At 50.7% G+C, this 18,620-nt stretch overlaps 1 protein-coding gene across 1 annotated transcript in view; it reads right to left on the minus strand.

Moving 5' to 3' along the window:
* Positions 1 to 10,529: 10,529 nt before the first annotated feature.
* Positions 10,530 to 18,620, minus strand: part of LEMD2 (LEM domain nuclear envelope protein 2) — a 28,516-nt gene continuing 20,425 nt past the window's right edge. Inside the window, exons 5-9 of the mRNA XM_007939343.2 lie at positions 17,601 to 17,680; positions 15,749 to 15,894; positions 14,595 to 14,696; positions 14,415 to 14,517; positions 10,530 to 10,680 (exon numbers count right to left, since the gene is read on the minus strand). Coding sequence (XP_007937534.1) covers positions 10,530 to 10,680; positions 14,415 to 14,517; positions 14,595 to 14,696; positions 15,749 to 15,894; positions 17,601 to 17,680 — 582 coding nt within the window. The remainder of the gene's footprint in view (positions 10,681 to 14,414; positions 14,518 to 14,594; positions 14,697 to 15,748; positions 15,895 to 17,600; positions 17,681 to 18,620) is intronic.

Raw genomic sequence — 18,620 nt, forward strand, 5'->3', positions numbered from 1 at the left:
AAGACAGTAGGGAAGTCTAACCTTCCCCTAAGCCTAGAAGGAGGAGATCAGGAATTTTGGCAAATGGCCTCAATGATTACCATATTCTCCTTCTTCATGTATTAGCCATTCCTATCCCTTAGAGCCACTGAGTTTCCATGATTTCATTCCGATGCTCATTCTCTGAGTACAGTGGGGAATGTTCTTCCATGTCCCACTTTCAGGGTCTGTGTGTCTCAGGGTTGTGTCCTTGGCTCTCTCCTTCTTCACTCTCTAGCAGACAGCTTTCCTCTTCCAGTCACAGCACTGTACACCTGCCTTTGAAAATGGCTCCTCCCCACTTCAACTGTGAGATTCTGATCATGCCACCCGTTGCAGTGTGTGTCTGACCCAGGGGAGGCATGGTTTAGTTCTGATCGGCCCTAGTGCTCCCTCCCCAGTGAGTGGGAGGCCTCCAGGTAGGCCCTGGATCAGCCAGGCCAGCTGAGTCCTTCCCTTTGTACTTTCCTCTCACATGCGACCTCACAGTGGCAGCAGCCATATGGAAGAGTCCTCTGAGAGAATGTGGCCCTCACCCAGGCCCTCTGCTGCCCCTGCCCTGGATCCAGCTGCCCTGAGGCCCACCTACCCCTGCCTATCAGTGGATTGGTTTATGTGAGCCAATCAGTTCACCTCATATTTAAGTTTATTTGAGTTTCTATCACTTTTTTTTTTTCCTTCCCTCATTAATACAGTATGTATTTGTCCTCCTTGTCAAACCCTGAGCCAATCACTTTCCCTACGCTGTCTGGGGAGGTACAGGGAAAGGAACATACAGGGCAGATGATACATGGAAAAAAGAACTATGGGAGGGTGGAGATGGCAAGGGGATGAGAAAGACCACCATCAGGCAAAAGAACCCCATGGCCTCCAAGAGGGCAAAGCCCAGAATGGCATAGCAGAAGAGCTGCAGCTTCAGAGAAGGGCTGCTAGCATTACCAATGATGAGGCTCCCAAACCCAGCCCCAGAGCCAACCCTCTGACTGTGGCAGTCCCAGCCGCAATGAACTTGGCTGCTTTGTCAGTGTCTCTTGAAATGGCGCTTGTTTGGAAGCTGCAACTAGGAATAAGTGAGGTCAGGGAACGCGGGGCTGCTGAGCTGCTGAAGCTGTCAATCAGAACTTCATGTTGTTTGAGCACCACTGCAGACAATGGTCGGCTCAGCAGCTAGGGGTGCTCCTGACCAGGGAAGGGGTGGAGATGAACTTGATGCAGGCATACACTTTCAGGGGATGAGGGGCTGTGGCAGGAGAGCTGCTTCTAGTGCAGAGAAGATAGAGAGGCGTATTTCCATCTCTTTCAGTAGAAGAATGTGGACTGATACATGCTCCTAGGGCATCATGTCCATGCCTGTATCAGTTACCTACTGTGTTTAACAAACCACCCAAAACGTGTCTTTGTGTGAGAAAATGTCATAGAACTACACACACACGTGCACAAACGCATACTGCACATAAAATTGGTGAGATTGAAATAAGATCTTTACCTGAATTAAAAGTATCGTTAGTGATGTCAGTTTCTTGGTTCTGACAATGTGCTGTAGTTATCTGAGATGTTACCATTGGGGGAAGGTGGGTGAAGGGTCATGGAAATGACTATTTTTGTAACTCCTTGTGGGTCTTAAACTATTTCATATAAAAGGCTGTAATAATAATAATAATAATAATAATAATAATAATAACAGTAATAAAAACTTAGTGGCTTAAAGCAACAGCCATTCATTTACTCCCGATTCTACCTATTTATTTTTTGTGCTTTGGGTGCAAATTTACAGAGCAGAATTTGTTTTACATTCAACAGTTTATGTACATTTGGTTTAACTCCTCAATTACCATCCCCAACCCTAGCCTCTCCCTTCCCTGTAACCTCCCCATCCCTGTGCCCTTCTTAGTTATGCCATTCTACCTTATGGGCAGAGTTGGGTAGGGACAGCTCATCTCTGTTCATTGGGAACTCTGCTGGGGATGGAACATCCAAGGTGGCTTCCCTTACATGTTGGGTGTGACAGCTGGGGACTGACCAGGCATCTCTCTCTCTCACTCCACGTAGTCTTTCCAGCAGAGCCCTTGGACCTCTTTACACAGTGGCTCAGAGTCCAGGAAGGTGAAGGCAGATGTGACAAGGCCTCTTAAGGCCTACAACTGGAACTGGACAGTGTCCCTTTCACCACATTCCATTGGTCAAAGCAGTTGCAAAACCAGCCGAGATTTCAAGGAGAAGAAATAGACCCCACTTGAAGTGCAGTGAATTACTTGATATGGCCCTTCTAGTCATAGTCTTGGGAACTCTGGTAGCATAGTGCCTAAGGCACTTGACCGCTAACCAGAGGGCTGGCGGTTCAAACCCATCAGCCACTCCTCGGAAGGAAGATGGGGCAATCTACTTCCGTAGTGATACTGTCTCGGAAACCAAGGAGGGGTCGCTATGAGTCAGGTCCGACTCGACAGCACATAACAACAACAACAACAAAGTCATAGTCTTTAAGGAGCTCTGATGGTGTAGTGGTTAACCAAAAGGTTAGTGGTCTGAATCCACCAGCTACTCTACAGAGAAAGATGAGGCAGTCTGCTTCTATAAAGATTTACAGCCTTGGAAACCAATTGGAGTCACTATGAATCAGAATCAACTCACTGGCAGTGAGTTTGGTTATGTTTGAGCCATAGGCTTTGTGACTCTCACCAGATGACTGAATGGAACTATGCAAAATGTGCTTGTGGCCCACCAAAGGGATTGGATAGCTTGTTAATAATGTAAACAAGGCACATGGCACCCTTGTGGGTGTGGGACCATGCAAATAAGGTGTTTGGAACCCTAACATGGGGATTGGTCAGTTTTGCCATCATGCTAGGCTTAAAATGAGCCAACCCAAAGGTGAAAGGGAGAGATCTCACTATAATCCAGAAAGAAGAGCTAGGTGTGGTGCACATCCTTGGACTCAAGATCCCTGTGCTGAACCTCCTTGACCCGGGTCAGAGAGAAACTTTGTTGCTAAAATGACAAGAAGCAGTAGCAGAGAAACAGTGGCAGCAGACAGTGCAGTTGGGCTTCTGGAGTCACTGAGCAAGAAAGCTGAGCGCCTTGGGGCTGAGGCTTACTGGGCTTACGGGCATTTATAAACAGAGCTAAAACAGCATTATAATCCTTGCCCGAGCAGGGCAGAGGCCAGGCCAAGGGGCAGAGGACCAGAGGGAGACCTGCTTTCGGGCACGGCTGAGGGGAGATGTCCCGATCAAAGAACAGTATCATGAATGTTTCTGATCCTGAATTATAACTTCCCTGATGAACCCCATAATTATGAGTATTGTCTGTGAGTCTTGGGTGAGAATTGCAAAGAATTATTGAAAGGAACAGAAATGTACAGAGTGCCATGGGAGGGATTGTTGGTGTCAGAGTTAGTTAAAAGGTTGGAGGGTGGTAGCATATCTAACCTTTCCCTCATAGGAATCAGCCTTGGGCTGTTGATGTTGATCTTGATCCTCCTCCCCCTTTGTGAAGTTAGAGCAGGTCAGACATCACCCCCGCACTGTTTTTATGCCACCTCTGAATGAAAGAAGTGGCATCTTGAGCCCGTCACTGCATCTTCATGTGTCAGAGTTTCCTGAGTGTGCCACCCCACATCTAGTCCCATCTCTTCACTTGGAATGAGGAGAGGGAGGCTGGAGAAGTCAAGAGGTCTGGCCACACAGAGAGCAACATGGATTTAGGGCTCATCCAGCCTGACCCATTGAAGGCTCTGGCTCTGTCACAAGGCTGCCTTGTCAGTGCAATAATGTGCCTTCCCATTCTGCTTTGCACATGCTGGTGTTTGCAATCAAAAAGTTCAGCGGTCCTTCCAGTGTGCTTAAATTAGTCCCCATGAAAACCAAATCATTTCATTTGCAGAGAAGGGCTTAATTGCAAGGGGAATGAGGCAAAGGGAATTCTGTTGCCTGTTTTCATTGAAGAAAATTACTGTACTTTCTCCTGTCTCCTTACTAAACAGAAGCAGCTTAGAAATTGGGCTGTAATCACCAGTGATACCTCCTTTACCCTTTCTTCTCCTCAGTGCTTGTTGTTCATCTCTCTTCTACTCCCAAGACTATCCTCTAGATTGTCCTCTGTCCCCTGCTGGCCACAGCAGCCCAGTCATGGTCCTCTCGCTTGGTGGGCAGCCCTGTCACGGGCTGAGTCTCCCCATACTAGTGCGATGTTGAGATGGTCACCTTCAGTGGCATGGAGGGGCCATAGAGATGAACTGGGTCCACTTTTGGGAAGAAGAAACACTCTGTCACTCTTTCTTTAGAAATCAAGTTAATTGACTCCAAGCCTTCACTCACCAGGGCTGCGAGAAATCATATTTGGGTCACTGAGAGACAGAGGGTCTTCCTGACCTGTGTCCTACACAAATTCTAGGCTTGTCTAATTTGTGCTGGCAGAAGGGGAGAGGGCCTGGCCCCTGGACCATCCTCATCTTGGCTCCTCCTGGTACCTGATGCTGTGGGTTGACAGGTCCTCAATGCTGTTGGGTGTTCCACTTGAGGAAACCCAGCTCCTGTTTGGGAAAGCTGGCTCCCTGACCCCTTCTCTTCCAGGTCTGATAGCCCCACCTGCCCCAGATAGTCCAGACGATGTCCTCTGGGGCCAGTGTAGAAGCTGTTGACCTGGGGATGGGGGATAGGGCTCCTGAAGGGGAGATAGGTAATAGGCTGGTACCCGTGGGGGAAGCTGCACATTGCAAGGCAGTAGGGAGTATTGGGACCATAACCAATCAGAGTGTGAGTGCTGTGTATCAAGGGACTGAGATTAAGAAGGGGAATAATTAAAACATGTTGACCAAACAAAACTAGTCTGAAGGTGTTCAGACCTCAGCAACTCAAATACCGGGCTCTCCTCTTTCTGAGTTGGGTGCTGGTTCCTTTAATCTATTTGCCAACCTTTTATTGAGTACCTACATGTGCCAGGCACTGTTCTAAGTGCTGAGGAAAGAAAGCAGTGAACAAAGCAAAGATTCAAGCCCTCACAGAGCTGACATAGGGTGGTGGCAGCAAGACAACATAAATGGGTAAAATAGGTAGAAATACAAGGCAGGGCCGTAGAGGAAATGTAGGGGTGAGTGGGTGTAAAGTGGCACCAACTGTAAAAATGGTGTGGCAGATCTAACTTCATAAAGGGGAAGGAAGAGAATCAAGACCAGCATCAGCCCAAAGCATTGATTCTTATGAGGCGGAGGTCAGACAGGCCTCTACCCTCCAGTTCTCATACTGATCATCCCTGCTATGTCACTCTCTACTTCTCTGCTGGGTTCAATAATTCATCACAACGACCACACAGAACTCATTGACAATACTCATGATTATGGGGTTTACTAAGAAAGCACCAGGTTACAATTCAGGATCAGGAACCACTCGGGAAACAGTTTTTGATCAGGACAGCTTCTTGATCAGGACAGGTAGGCCTCTCCCAGCCTCTGCCCTGCTTGGGCATGTGTTCAGTCTTTGGTTAAGTGTTAAGTCTTTAGTTCCACTGATTAGTGCTCAGAGGCACTCTCCTCTGCCAATAAACCTCAGCCCGAAGGCGCTCAGCAGTCTAGCTCTGTGGGCTGGTAGCCTAGCTCTGTCAAGTGCCTGGAGGCACTCACTCTGCTAGGAAGCCTCCTACCCAAAGACTCTCAGCTCTTTCACTCTGTGGGCTGGGAAGTCCATGGGGCTGTCTCCTGTCGGTCTTCTGGTTCTGCTGTCACTGTTTCTGTACCATTGGATTCTGCTGCCACTTCTTGCTGTCCCTGGTGTTACAGCTCCTTCTCTGCCTCCTGAGCATAGGTCGTTGTCAGTGCAGGGAGCCTGGGTCCAAAGGATGCATTCCACTCCCCACTCTTCTTTCTTGGTGGAAGTGAGGTCCTCTGCTCTGGTTTGGGGTTGGCTTTCTTTTAAGCCCAGCAGGATGGCAAAACTGACCACCTCATTAGGGTTCCATACACCTTATTTGCATGGCCCCACCCCTTATGGGGTTCTATGCAGCTTATTTGCATTGTTAGCAAGCTGTCCATTCCCTTTGGTGGGCCACAAGCACCTTATTGGCATAGTCTTACCCAGTCATTTCATAGGAGTCATAAGACTACAGTAAGAAAGGTACCACAGTGGGGGTACAGCTAAACTCTCAAACAGAGGAGCTGATGATGGAGGAAGACCTGAAGGAGGTGAGGGGGCGAGTAGAGATCTGGGGAAGAGCAGAGTGGACAGGTGGAATAGCCAGTGCAAAGGCTCTGAGGCAGGCGTGGGCCTGATGTGGACAAGAGCAGCAAATAGTGAACTGGAGGAGAGTAGAGAGAGATGAGGTCAAAGGAGCCATAGGGTGGGGTGCATATTATGGTGAGCCTCCCAGAAGCCTCTGAGATCTTGGCTCTTCCTCTGTAATGAAGCTGTTTTATTCTGTTCTGGCAAATCCATGGCAACATAACAAATCTCTTTTCTTTGGAATAATGGAAGAGTGCAGGGTTGAGAACACAGGCTCTGGAGCCAGGTTGTCTGAGTTCAAATCCTTGCTCTGTCAAAAATCCCCTCACCTGAAAAAGGGGATGACAACGGCATCTACCTTATGGGTTTGCTGCAAGGATTCAGTAAGCTACAGCACTTAGAACAAAGTCTAGCATGTCATTATGCTATCATGTATTGGCTAATTCTTTCCACTTCTTTCCTAATAACCTCCCCCACCCCCCGTCAAGAGAGAAAATGATTTGCCTGAGGCCCTCAGCCAATGAAGGGCAGAACTGATCCTGAGTATGCTGAACTCTGGGAGCTCTGGTAGCATAGTGCCTAAAGGCACTTGACTGCTAACCAGGAGGCTGGCGGTTCAAACCCACCAGCCACTCATTGGAAGGAAGGTTGGGCAATCCTACTTCCGTAGTGATAACTGCCTCGGAAACCCAAGGAGGGGTTGCTAGGAGTCGGGGCCGACTCGATGGCAAATAACAACATGCTGAACTCTGAACTTCTGCTCTGCCCTGGAGTAGCAGCACCCTCAGGAGAACACAGTGACATCAGGGAGCATGCGGCTCTTGGGGGTCTGGCTGCCCCTCAGTGACTTCCTTCTACTTTTCTCCCTGGCCTAGTAATGGAACCCTCTGTCCAGATTCAGTAAAATCCTTGTCTCCAAAACTTTCTCTGGGAATGGGAGCTGGCCTGGTTGTCGCCTCATGGGGGCTGCTTGGGAACAGTTGGGTTGACTTCCTGCATAACTGCTCTCCTGCCCCTTCCCTTTGGGGGAGGCCGACAGGATAATGGATTTGAGTCCACACACCTGCCTCAATGAAGGGATTTTATTTTTTGAGGCTCAAAGTCAATGGTGTATTAATTAAGGGAGAACAGCTGCTACCACAGTTCTTATAAGTCAGTGACAAATGGCCATGTTTACCTTTTTCCTGAGCTGAGACTCTGGAAAGTGGCCTGGAACTCCTGGCTAGATGTCCATGGCCGAGATTTGTGGGGTACAGCCTCTCCCTCCTTCATCCACCAGAGCTGTTTTATGGGCACCCACTGAAGTCTGGAGGGCTGTTTGTCACTGGAGAGAGACTGGTCTGCGGCACTGGGGAGCACCTGAAAGGGATTTGGGCAGAGCAACTGAAACTCCCCAACAATGGCTTCTTTCAAAAATTCCCTCAGACTCCATCCCTGGGTAGATCCCACCACTCCACACGGTCCCTTGTGAAATAAAAGCTGCTCAAAAGTGAGACTTGGTGCTTCAAACCTGAGGGGGACAGCAGAGCGTGGATCTGAATGGTCTGCAGGGGCCAAGAGCGAGGACTCGCGTTAGGCCTCTGTGCATCGGAGGAGGGTGCAGCTGGCTGGGGCCTTTTGTTACCGAGTTTCCAGTATTTTGATCTCACGTAGTCGGCTCTCCAAATGGCTTCGCAGAAATAGAGCCTTGCATTATTAGCTCCCTTCGCAGCTTAGATGAAACACAGCAAAGGGGAAAGCTTTCACTGAAAACCGGAAAAGGGAAAGCTGGGTTCTTTCTTTTCTGGCTTGTGTTTCTGGATCCTTTGTTTGACTGTCAGTTAACCCACTGTGTTTTCAGCTCAGCAACCTATCACCACCACAGGTGGGGCCCTGCCTACACGGACTGAAAATCCCATGGGGGCACAGCAAATGCTGCCTTCTCCCTTGGGCTGCCAAGACCTTGGGGACCCCTGCAAGAGGAAGGCCCAGGCTGGACCTTGGTGCCAACCCCATATGTCTGCAGCTTTTCCGAGTCTAGACACACTTCAGCCCACTGGCCTCCAAGGTAGAGGAGTGCTGGTGGTCAGGAGGATGCCCGCAGCACTCAGCCAGCCTTGCCCACCACAAAGTTGTATCTGTCCATGCAGGTGAGGGATCCCCACATACCAGTCAGACTGTACCCTGGTGGACCACATGGTGGTTTTGGTCCTTTGTGTGTGTGTGTTCTATTGGTTGGGGCCCAGATGAGACAGAAGTCCTGCTACGACATCAACCTTCTGCACCTTAAGGGTCACAACGGGACTAGCAGCTGCTGAAGAGCCCACCCCAACTTCACTGTCTCCCCTCCCAGAGCTAGGTGCTAAGCACCCTGGGGAGCCTCCGGGGTCTCACCAGGAGGCAGAAATAATGAGCAGAGGAAAGAGGCTACTGACGCTTACTCTATCACACCCTACCAGTGACCCTGTGGTGTAGGATCATCATACCGTGTTACAGACGTGGAGACTGAGGTGCCAGAGACTCTGCCATTAAGAGGCTGAGGCTCAGAGGCAGAAAACACCAGATCCCCAGGAGGCACCCAGACCCCTCCATCCTTCCCCTGTTCCTTCGGAGCTGGCAGCCAAAGGCCTCTCCCACCTGTTCTTCCAGCTGACCTCTCTGGAGCCAGAGCTTAATAACACCACACAAAGTCATTCCTTATGCATTGCTTTGGGGGAAAAGGGAAAGAACCACGGTGAGAAACACATCCATTTTTAATAAATAGTTTATTCATCCAACAGTTTCCACCCTGATACTGAAGCCTGTTTTGGTGTTTCTTATTCTTCTGGCTGGAGCCTGATTATGAGAACATTGCTTCACCACGGGGCTGGCGCTTAGGGTCCAGCCCCGCCGATCACCCAGACATCAGAGGAAATGAGAGTATTGCTAAAATGATGGAGACTGGAAGTTTATTAAGGAAAACAAAAAATACTAGTAAGACCAGAAAGGGGTGCTTAATGTCTTCTGGAGGCAGCTGTTGTGTCTCTTCCACTTGCTCCCCGTCTCCTGCTGCAGATGAGAACATATGCGGATGAGGCTCTGTTGGAGAGGCTCTCTTGCACTTAACTAAGAAGGCCTCCTGCCGTTTTGTTTCTGGAGCCGGCCTCCTGTGCAGATGCAGGCTGAGTTGGCGAGAGGGCCTTAATGAAGGGCTGTGCTAGCTGGTACTTCTCTTGTGCGACCAGCAGGGGGCATCGGTGCGGGCCCTGCACCTCGTCCCTGCCCTGGGAGCCAGCAGCTGAGGGCCCAACAGAACCACCAATGCAGAAAGTTCTCCTTAAATAGCCCCCAGCTCCGAGGGGTTGTGGTCTCTGTAAAAACAAGGGCATCTTTGTGCACAGGAAGTGCGAGGTTCTCAGCCCTGGTACGAGCCTCCCGAGGCCCAGAATCAGCATTCTTGGTCTGATGCAATGCTAGAACAGGCAGGTCTGGCCTAAAATTATGACCATTTTGAGAAGCACCAGGAATGGGGCTCTCCACTGGGCAGCTGCCTGAGGCCAAGGGGCTGTGAAGGTGGTGGCTGTGGGGCAGCCCTGACCCTCCTCTTTGCTCTCAGGACCCTGTTCCCACCACAGGTTCCTCCCAGGAGTCCACATCAGCAGCTCATTCCGCTGACCTGAGGGCCCTGCATGTCTGCTCAGTGTTTCTAGACAGTTCTCCTACACTCACTTTTTCTAATTTCTAGCATCTTCTCCCTTCAGGACAAAAGAGGCCTCACCCAGACAGAAGACAGGCTTTTTCCCCTCACCCTAGAGCTCCCAGTAACATCCCATGAAGGCACATAAACCAAGCTCCCCTACCCCTTGCTGCCCCGACCCACTATCCCCAACCCACCTCCCACAGGCGCTGTCCACCTCACAGGCCACGTGGACGTGCTGGCAGTGGATGAGCTCTGGCTCACAGCCTCACACTTGCTCTGCAGGGTTTTACAGCTGCTGCTCTTTTATCTTTTCTGTCTGTGACAAACCAACCCATTTCTCCTTTTCTTCCAGCAAAGCAAGACAGAGAGGATTGGCCCAATGTGGAGGAGAAGCTGCCTGCTTAGCACTGGTTTCTCCCTTCTGCCCTTAGAGAAAGCCCACATTTTCCTAACGAGCTAATCTCTGCAGGTTTTACAGAGAGACCTTTGGAATCAGTGTCAGGAGGAGGGTGAAAGTCAAGGCAAGTGTGAATTCAGCACCGGCAGGTCTGGTGGCCTTCTTGCAGGTCTGGTGGCCTTCTCGCGCCCTGGAGTGGGCTGTCCTGGGGACAGGCTGACTGGGAACAGGCCCCTGCCTGGATTTATCGCTCCGAGTCAGAGAAGGAAGAGGGTTTAGTCCATCTCCACACCAGCATATCCTCTCCAGCCACACGGTGAGACTCTGTCTGGATCCGAGACTCGTTGGAGGCCAGGAACTCCACAGCTCGGTCCCAGACCCGCTTCATGCGCCGCCTGCAATGAGAGAGGCTGGCTCAGCAGGGTGAGTCACGCCCTCCACAGCCCTGCTAGTATTGCAGACAGAGGCAAGCAGGGCTGTGGATGCCCTTCGTACAAGGGGAGAACAAAGCTCCAAGAACCAGCGAAGAATTTATTTAGGGGAAGAAAAGCCATCAGGAACTAACAGGGTTCTTGCAGAGGAGAGAAATGTCTTGGGCCAGGGAGAAATGATTCTTCAACCTTCTTGTTTCAAAAGCCTTCAATTAAAGGGAGTAGAAAGAGGCTGAGGTGTCTGGAACACCTCCAGATCTGTAAGTGTGAGGGGCCTATGTGGGGTTTGCCAGCTCTGGCTTGTACCTGCTACTTGCAGCAGTCCCCACTAGGCTGGCCCTGCTACCAGTGCTGGCTGCATTTTAATGCCTCATGTGGGTTAATTAAAGAGTGACCACTGGGCTGGAGGGTTCAAACTTCCCAGAACTTCAGGCTGGGGATGAACTAACCATCTGACCACAGAGGCCAAGAAGTAGAAGCCACTCTGCAGAATCAGAGCCACCAGGTGGGGCCCTCCCTGTCATCAGCATTGGTTCTCAGGCCAGGGGCCAGAGTCCCTGCTCTGCTGGGTCCCCAGGGCCTTGCATCCCCTTTCAGACTAGACAAGAAGATTGCATATGGCAGTCAGGGAAGGTCCTTTTGATATCTTCCCTTTATTGAGCCCCCAGCCTTTTCTCAGCCTTGGAGTCCACATCCCCATGACCCCATGGATGGGAAGAGTGTGGATGTGAGCACACATGTGGGAGCAGGAAGGTTCAATAGGAAAGGATAAATGGTAGCAACAGCCCTGAGCTGGCTGCTGAGTCAGGAGCAGATGGGGTGGAGGGGCTTTCTTCCCCAGGCGTAGGCCTGTCACTAACCGACCTCACAGCCTGTCTAGCACTTGGCTGGTCTGGCCAAGGCCATACACTTTCTGGGGACTGAGCGCCAAGGATGCCCACCCCCAGGGTGGTCCTGGACGAGGCACAGCACAGAGTTGGGCCGAGCTCCTCACTCTGGCCCCTCCTTCCCTAGCTGCCCGTTAACAGGTAATGAACAAGCCTGCCTGAGCCAGCTGCTCTAATCAGCTCCCCTGCTTTTTGCAGGAAACAAGCTCTTCAAATCTCTCAATCTCTCACAAACAGGCCCTCATCTGCTGATCCCACGGTACCCACGCACAGCCAACGATATATCATTAAGTGTTGAGAGCTTGGCCTGGCTGGGCTGGGTGGCTTGAGAGATGAATCAAGAGGTTGAAGGCCCAGCTGGGTGGCACCAGAAACAGCACCTGAGCCTCTTGGGGTTCACTGACAGGAAGAGGTCAGATCCTTGCACAGCTGCCCCTGCCTGTGGAGCCACGCACCAACCAAGGCCGCTCTCGATGCCTGTGCTAATACTATTCACAGGAGCAGGGTGACTCAGGCCTGCAGACAAGCTGCAATGCCATTTCACATTCATATTTAAGCGAGTCTAAGTGTCGGATATAATTTAAACCCAAACAATAACGGATGCCTTCTGGTGAGTGTTCAAGTGCCAGGCAGTGACTGCGGCCACCTCCCTAATGTTCGATCCCCCCTTTCCTCAGGACTCATCACTACCTAATATTACACATTTGTCTATGTATTTTCTCATCTGTCTCTTTCCCTATAATACATGTTCCAACAAGGCAGGGATTTTTGCTCGTTCCCTTTCTCATTGTCTCCCCATGGTCCAGGACAGTCTGACATGTAGTAGATACTCAATAACATTTGTTGAGTAAATGAGTGCATGGATGAGAGAATGATAGCCTCTCTTCACAACTCTCTGCAAAGCAATAGTATTTTCTCTATTTTATGGATGAGGAGACTGTGGTTCAGAGAGGCTGAGTGAATTACCCATGGTCACACAGCAACAGAGAGGCAGGGCTAAGAGCTGGTAAGAGTTTGTCTGTGTACATTGGGGCTAGAGGGCTGAGGACCAACTCATGGTGGGAAACAAGCCCAAGCCCCACTGGCAGTCTGTTCTCTCTAAGCTTCCTGCTTTTCACCTTTCTGAGGAGTAGCGTGGGGATGGAAGTTACTAGGCATCTTCATATTTAAAATGAGCCCTTAAATGTCTGACTTGGGAGCTTTGGTAGCATAATGCTTAAGGTACTTGACTGCTAACCAGAAGGCTGGCGGTTCAAACCCACCAGCCACTCCTTGGAAGGAAGGTTTGGCAATCTACTTCTGTAGTGATACTGCCTCGGAAACCCAAGGAGGGGTCACTATGAGTCGGGGCTGACTCGATGGCACATAACAACAAAGAAATGTCCTACTCTTCAATTCCTCTTAGGTTGCACGGAAATGGGCAAAGTCGATAATACAGCCTGGTGGTGGGGAGCACAGAATGCCATTAGGCATGGGACTCTCAGCAAGTTCCTTAACCTCCTCAGGTCTCACTTTCTTTACTGGTAAAATGGGGGCACTCCCAGGCCTTGCCTCACAGGGCTGTGGTGAGGATCCTGAGTTCACACCTGTGGAGGGCTCAGAGCAGTGCCCGACTCACTGTGAGTGCTCAGCATCATCGCTGAAGGCTCCCAAACAGTCTGCCATGAAGGAGCCACATAGGTTGTGCTGACACTGCGGTAGGCCCTGCCTGCTGCAGACTCCACCCCGTTTGGTCAGGGCTCCACCTTAGGACCAACTCTAACATTCACAAATCATTTGGGAGGTGCTCCTGGAGCTGTGTATGGCAAAGGCCTGCTCCCCTTCCCCACAGAGCCACGTCCCCTGGAAGCAGACCTATCCACCATTGTGAAACTGCTTTCTATTTATGTCTATGTTGCGTGTGTGTGTAGACTACACCAGGAATATGGGTTTCTGATTGTGGGTCATAGTTAAAATTTGAAGAATAATCCCCTCTGTATTGCCAGTGACTGATTTATAGACAAGTATCCAATTATAGTCAAAGAAGCCTCAAGAAGTGTGTCACTGGAGGCTTCTGGGAATGTTTTCTCTTGCTCATAAAATTGGAAGCCCATTTTTCCCCTGCTGGCTATGGCAAGGCAGATATTGCTTCAGCTGCTACTGGCCACCACCACGTGACTACAAGAGACTTTAGCCTTCCAACAACATCCATGGGGGAGGGCAGGACCATGAAAATCACAGAGGACAGAGCCAGAGACCTGACTGTTCAGTGCCTGGAGCCCAGATTCTATTTGCGTGGCTCCATCAGATCATTTGGGAGCTCTGGTGGTGTAGTGCCTAAGGCATCTGAGTGCTAACCAGAAGACTAGGATTCAAACCCATCAACTACTCCTCGGAAGGAAGATTGGGTGATCTATAGAGATACTGCCTCAGAAACCTGAGGAGGGGTCGCTATGAGTCAAATCAACTCAATGGCAGTGAGTTTGTTTTTTTTTTTTTTTAATCGGATCCTTTACTGCTTGAGTCAGCTAGGGGAAGGGGATTCCATTACTTGCAGCCCAAAGCATCTCAGTTGATACCAACTAACAGAGTGACCACTGCTACAGAGAAGTGGGACTATGATTTCATATATCTTATCTGGCTCACTCTGCACGAAGAGCCCAATGCGCTCTGAAGGAGCAGAGGAAGTATGAATACTACCCCTACTTGTGACTTGGGGGCTGAGCTGCCTTCAGCTAATCCCTGTTGCAAGGCTTTGGCACTCCTGTGGAGCTCAGCAGGTAAGGCGCCCTTGCCCTTCCCCCAGCAACCCCAGTGATGGGGGAGACTCACCGGCTCTGCGGGGGTATCAGGGTGTCACGCACGTGCAGGATGCCCACATATGGGTAGCGCTCCATGTCCTGCTCCCAGTCCACATAATGGTCCTGGACCACATCTGCAGGAAGGAGGACAATGTTTAGGCAAGGACCCTCCAGCAGGCATCGGCAGCCCTTTCCTCAGGAAGCCACGCACCTATAATCTTCTTCACCATTTCATACATGGCCTGCTCTTCTTCTTCCAACTTCCGCCACCGGTATTTCAGGAGAATTAGGAGTCCCCACAAGAAAGCCAAGCCTGTGAGAGAACAGAACATTGTTAATCCATCACCTCTCCTTCTGCTGTTCAGACTCGGGGGCCTGCACTCTGGGCAACTCTGAGCAGGAGGCTGTGGGTCACCCTCCCAAATGTGTTCTGACTACCTACTATGTGTGAGGCACAGGGCAGTATGCAGGAAAAAACGATGTGGACATGCACAGGGAGGATGTGCTATTAAGCGATCATCTTCCTTTGCCGGCTGTCACCTCAGAGCATCCCCAGCCTTCCAGATCTTGGCTCCGCCCCACTGCATTCCAGGGCTTTCATCTCCTCCCTCGTGTGCCAGAACGCAGCATTTCATACATATATACATGCCGGGCCCTTTGTATTTGGAGATGCTGCTGCCGATAATGATCCCTGTGCCTGGTGGGTGGGTGAGGGGCTGTGTGCACACCGAGATGGCCTGTGATTTGTAACTCCTGCTATCTTTGGAGAGCTGGCGATTTCTGCGACTTGGCCTTTTCACCTTCAGAGACACCCTGAGGTCTCTGCTCAAAGGCGGCACCTGAAGTCAGGGGACAAGACAGTGCTCTCCTTTTCAGCTCAGCACTGCAGGTCCTTCTTGCTTTCATCAGGCTAGCTGTAGCTCCCCAGGAGAGGTTTATGTTGTTCATGGAGTAAAATTAGGCCAGGCCCCCCACTGTGCCTCTTTCTGGGCCTGGGCCTTGCACACTGAGATACAGCAGAACCTCTGGAAGGGACAACGCGTGGCCCAGCCCCAGCCCCCTCTTGGGAAAGCTGAAGGGCTCCTGCCCTGAATCAAGGACACTTCTAGTTATCTTCCATCACACACCTGCCACCAACTGTCAAAGGTAAAGACAATCCAGGGCAGAGGCTGACTTGTTCATCTCCTCTGTTTTATTAGACAGACCTCAGGTTCACTAGACAGAAATGAACTCTCTGGGCCTAGGATTTCTATAACTCATCACTCATGGCTCCGAGTGTCGCTGAGCAGGGGGTGGTGGGGGTAGGGTTGCTGTGTGCAAGCAGCCCTGGTGGGGGAGGGCTGCAGAGGGAGGTGGGGGACTTACACCAGAAGAAGATAAGTACGTGGGTGACCGCTGTGAGCAGGGCTCGGCTCAGGCGGCAGCCGACACCCATGCGGGGGCGGGAGGACTCCAGGCACACCACTTTGTCTAGGGTTGTCACCAATTCGGACGGGTCCTCCCCTTTCAACCTGAAATAGGAACACAGGGTTCTACCTGCTCAAAAGCTCCTAGGAGCTGTGGCATAAACCCCACTTTAAATAGGAGGAGATGAAGGAAGGAGGGGCTTCAAGGCTTCCACTTGCTTATAAAATAGGCTTGGTATCTCGGTTGCACTCTTTCCAGAAATTTCCCACATTGGCTACTTAGAAAGAATAAAGCTTTAAAGACGGCAGCAGACTTGAACCCCTACTGCTAAAGTGACGTCCCCCTCTGTTGGGCCTTTGACAGCCCCTCTCAGCGTGCAGAAGATTAAACTGTAAATTGGATTCTCACCTCCCAGCATAGAGAAATGGAAATGTTTACTGAATCAGTGGCTCTGCAATTGCATAGCAAGAACTGAAAGACAGAAGTGGGGAGGTTGCGCTTTTCCTCCATGACAGGGAGGCATATAAGCTGTTTAAGTGTGAAGATCGGGTGGTGGTGTAGGGGGTGGGATAGGGGGATGGCACCATCTTCAAGGCCGGCAGGGAATGGAAACCCCCTGATACTCCATGGCCAGTCTCCTGCCATATAGCGCCTACAGCACTGGCCCCTTGCCCCCAGTGAGGGGTCACCAGGACACTCGGGGATGCAATCACCTGCGCCGTTTTCCAGCTAGGTGACCCGGGGCAGCAATTATCCTCCTCTGAAAGCTGCACCCTGATACGGCTGGTGTGTGAAGTGTCCTAATTTCTCACGACCCACTCTAACACTGGTCATCTGAGCTGGGCTTAGCCTCTACCCAGACTGCTTCGTGAATATGGAGAGGCAGGTGTCACCATTCTTCTATCTCCTTTAGCAGCTTTGGTGAGCACAGTGGAGGATAAAATCTGTATTCTCTCTGTCTTTTCTCACACAGGAAAACCGCTCAGATGCTCAGAGCAGTTTGTTTGTTTATTTTAAGCCAGGCATCCAGTCACCCAGCTTTGGGGTGAGCTGCCTGAGGGGCTTTTGCTGGATGCACCACTGCTGGAATTAGTGATTCGGGTGGATTAGAGGAGAGAACAAAACCCCAGAGTATGTTTTAATATAGAAGCTGAACCTGAACTGGGATCCCGACACACTGAGAAATGGGAAGGGGCTCCATGACGACGTTTTCCCAACAAGAGGACTCTGGGGGTGTCCTGCCTAAACTAGGGCTCCTGCTCTGTGCCAAGCAGCCAGATCAGGCCTTTCAGGGAGGTGAAAAGCTGGCTATCTCAGCTAATAGTGCTTACTAGTGACAAAAATGAGGCAGAAGTGCCTGATCAGAATGAAATCCGGTATTTCCTTTTGCAATTTCCCTATCAGGCAAAGCCAACACACAGAATTATTTCTTCTACAAATGAAAACTAGCACCCGAGGTGAGTAAGTGCAGGAAAATGCCTCCTCCAGCAAAGCATGCAGGGCTGGTGAATTAAAAGGGCAACTGAGTTACTTAAAACAGAATTTGGGTGGAATACCAGGAGGACATCCTGACACTTGGATTTTGTGTCTCATCTTGAAACTGCTCCTTAGACTTCATCTGAACGCTGCTTCCTCCCTTTGCCAGATGCTTCACATCTAGCCTATGGTGACTCAGCTAGGAGACCTGCCCTCTAGCTTCAGACCTGATACACCTTCAGTGGAGCAGGGAAGTCAGCTGGCAGTGGAGAAGCAGGCCGTGTGCATATGCCCACCGCTGTCCTGCTACCTCGTGATGTCTGTCTGCACTCACCAGATGCCCACGTCCTTGTTACTGCTCAGGATCCAGGTCAACGCCGCTTCAAACTTGGCTGCGGAGCTGCCTGTCACATTCTATGGGAGGAGCCAGGAGATTAGTTGTATAAGTTGCTGGATTAAGATGGCCCTCTCCTGTGTCTTCCTCAGGCCCCAAACCCATTCTGCTAAATGCACAGCTAACTGGCAGGTATGAAATTGGGGGCTGATGAAAGCCAAGGCAGGGGCTATAACTGAGGGAGGTGATGTGGAAGCACACACAGGAAAACAGTGCAGCTCAAAGGAGGCCAGGAGAATGTAATTTTCTCAAGGATTGAAGCATCAGAGTCCAGAGAGCTGGCAGGTCATCTCAGGACAAAATGATAAAGAGTGCTAGGATGGGGACCCGGGCCTGGCTGCCGCTCCCAGTCAGGCCATTACCAGCTATATGCCCTTGGGCAAGTCCCTTCCCTTCATTGGGCCTCAGTTTTCTTATCTGTGAAATGAACATTGAAGCAGACAACCCCTAAGGTCCCTGCCAGCTCCAAAGTTTGATCATTCTACCATCCTGAGGCCATGTGGAGGAGCAAAAGGACCTTAAGCAGTGTGCACAGTCATCATAAAGGGCAGAGAGAGGACCAGGGTAAGTATGGGTTCTTAATGCTGAGAGAAGGTGAGGAAAACAAAGCAGAGGAGGAGCAAGACACAGGGCAACTTAAGGGAAGGGCAGCTGGCAGTGATGCGCATCCGTGACCTCACTGCCCACAAACAGCAGGCCCACTTCTGGGCCATGGTGCACCTTTGTCTCAGTCCTCAGTCACCCTCACTGCTGCCTTAATTTAACGTAGCCTACCACTCAGCTGGAGCTCTGGTGGCTCGCTCAGTGCCTAAGGCATTTGACTGCTAACCATTAGGTTGGTGTTTCAAACCCACCAGCCACTCCACAGAAGGATGACTGGGCAATCAATCTACTTCTGTAAAGATTCACCACTTCGGAAAACCAATGAGGGTCGCTGTAAGTTGGAAATCAACTTGATGG

Source organism: Orycteropus afer, unplaced genomic scaffold (assembly GCF_000298275.1).
Source record: "Orycteropus afer afer isolate SDZICR_OR568_19922 unplaced genomic scaffold, OryAfe1.0 scaffold00059, whole genome shotgun sequence".
In the NCBI taxonomy this organism is placed as follows: domain Eukaryota; kingdom Metazoa; phylum Chordata; class Mammalia; order Tubulidentata; family Orycteropodidae; genus Orycteropus; species Orycteropus afer.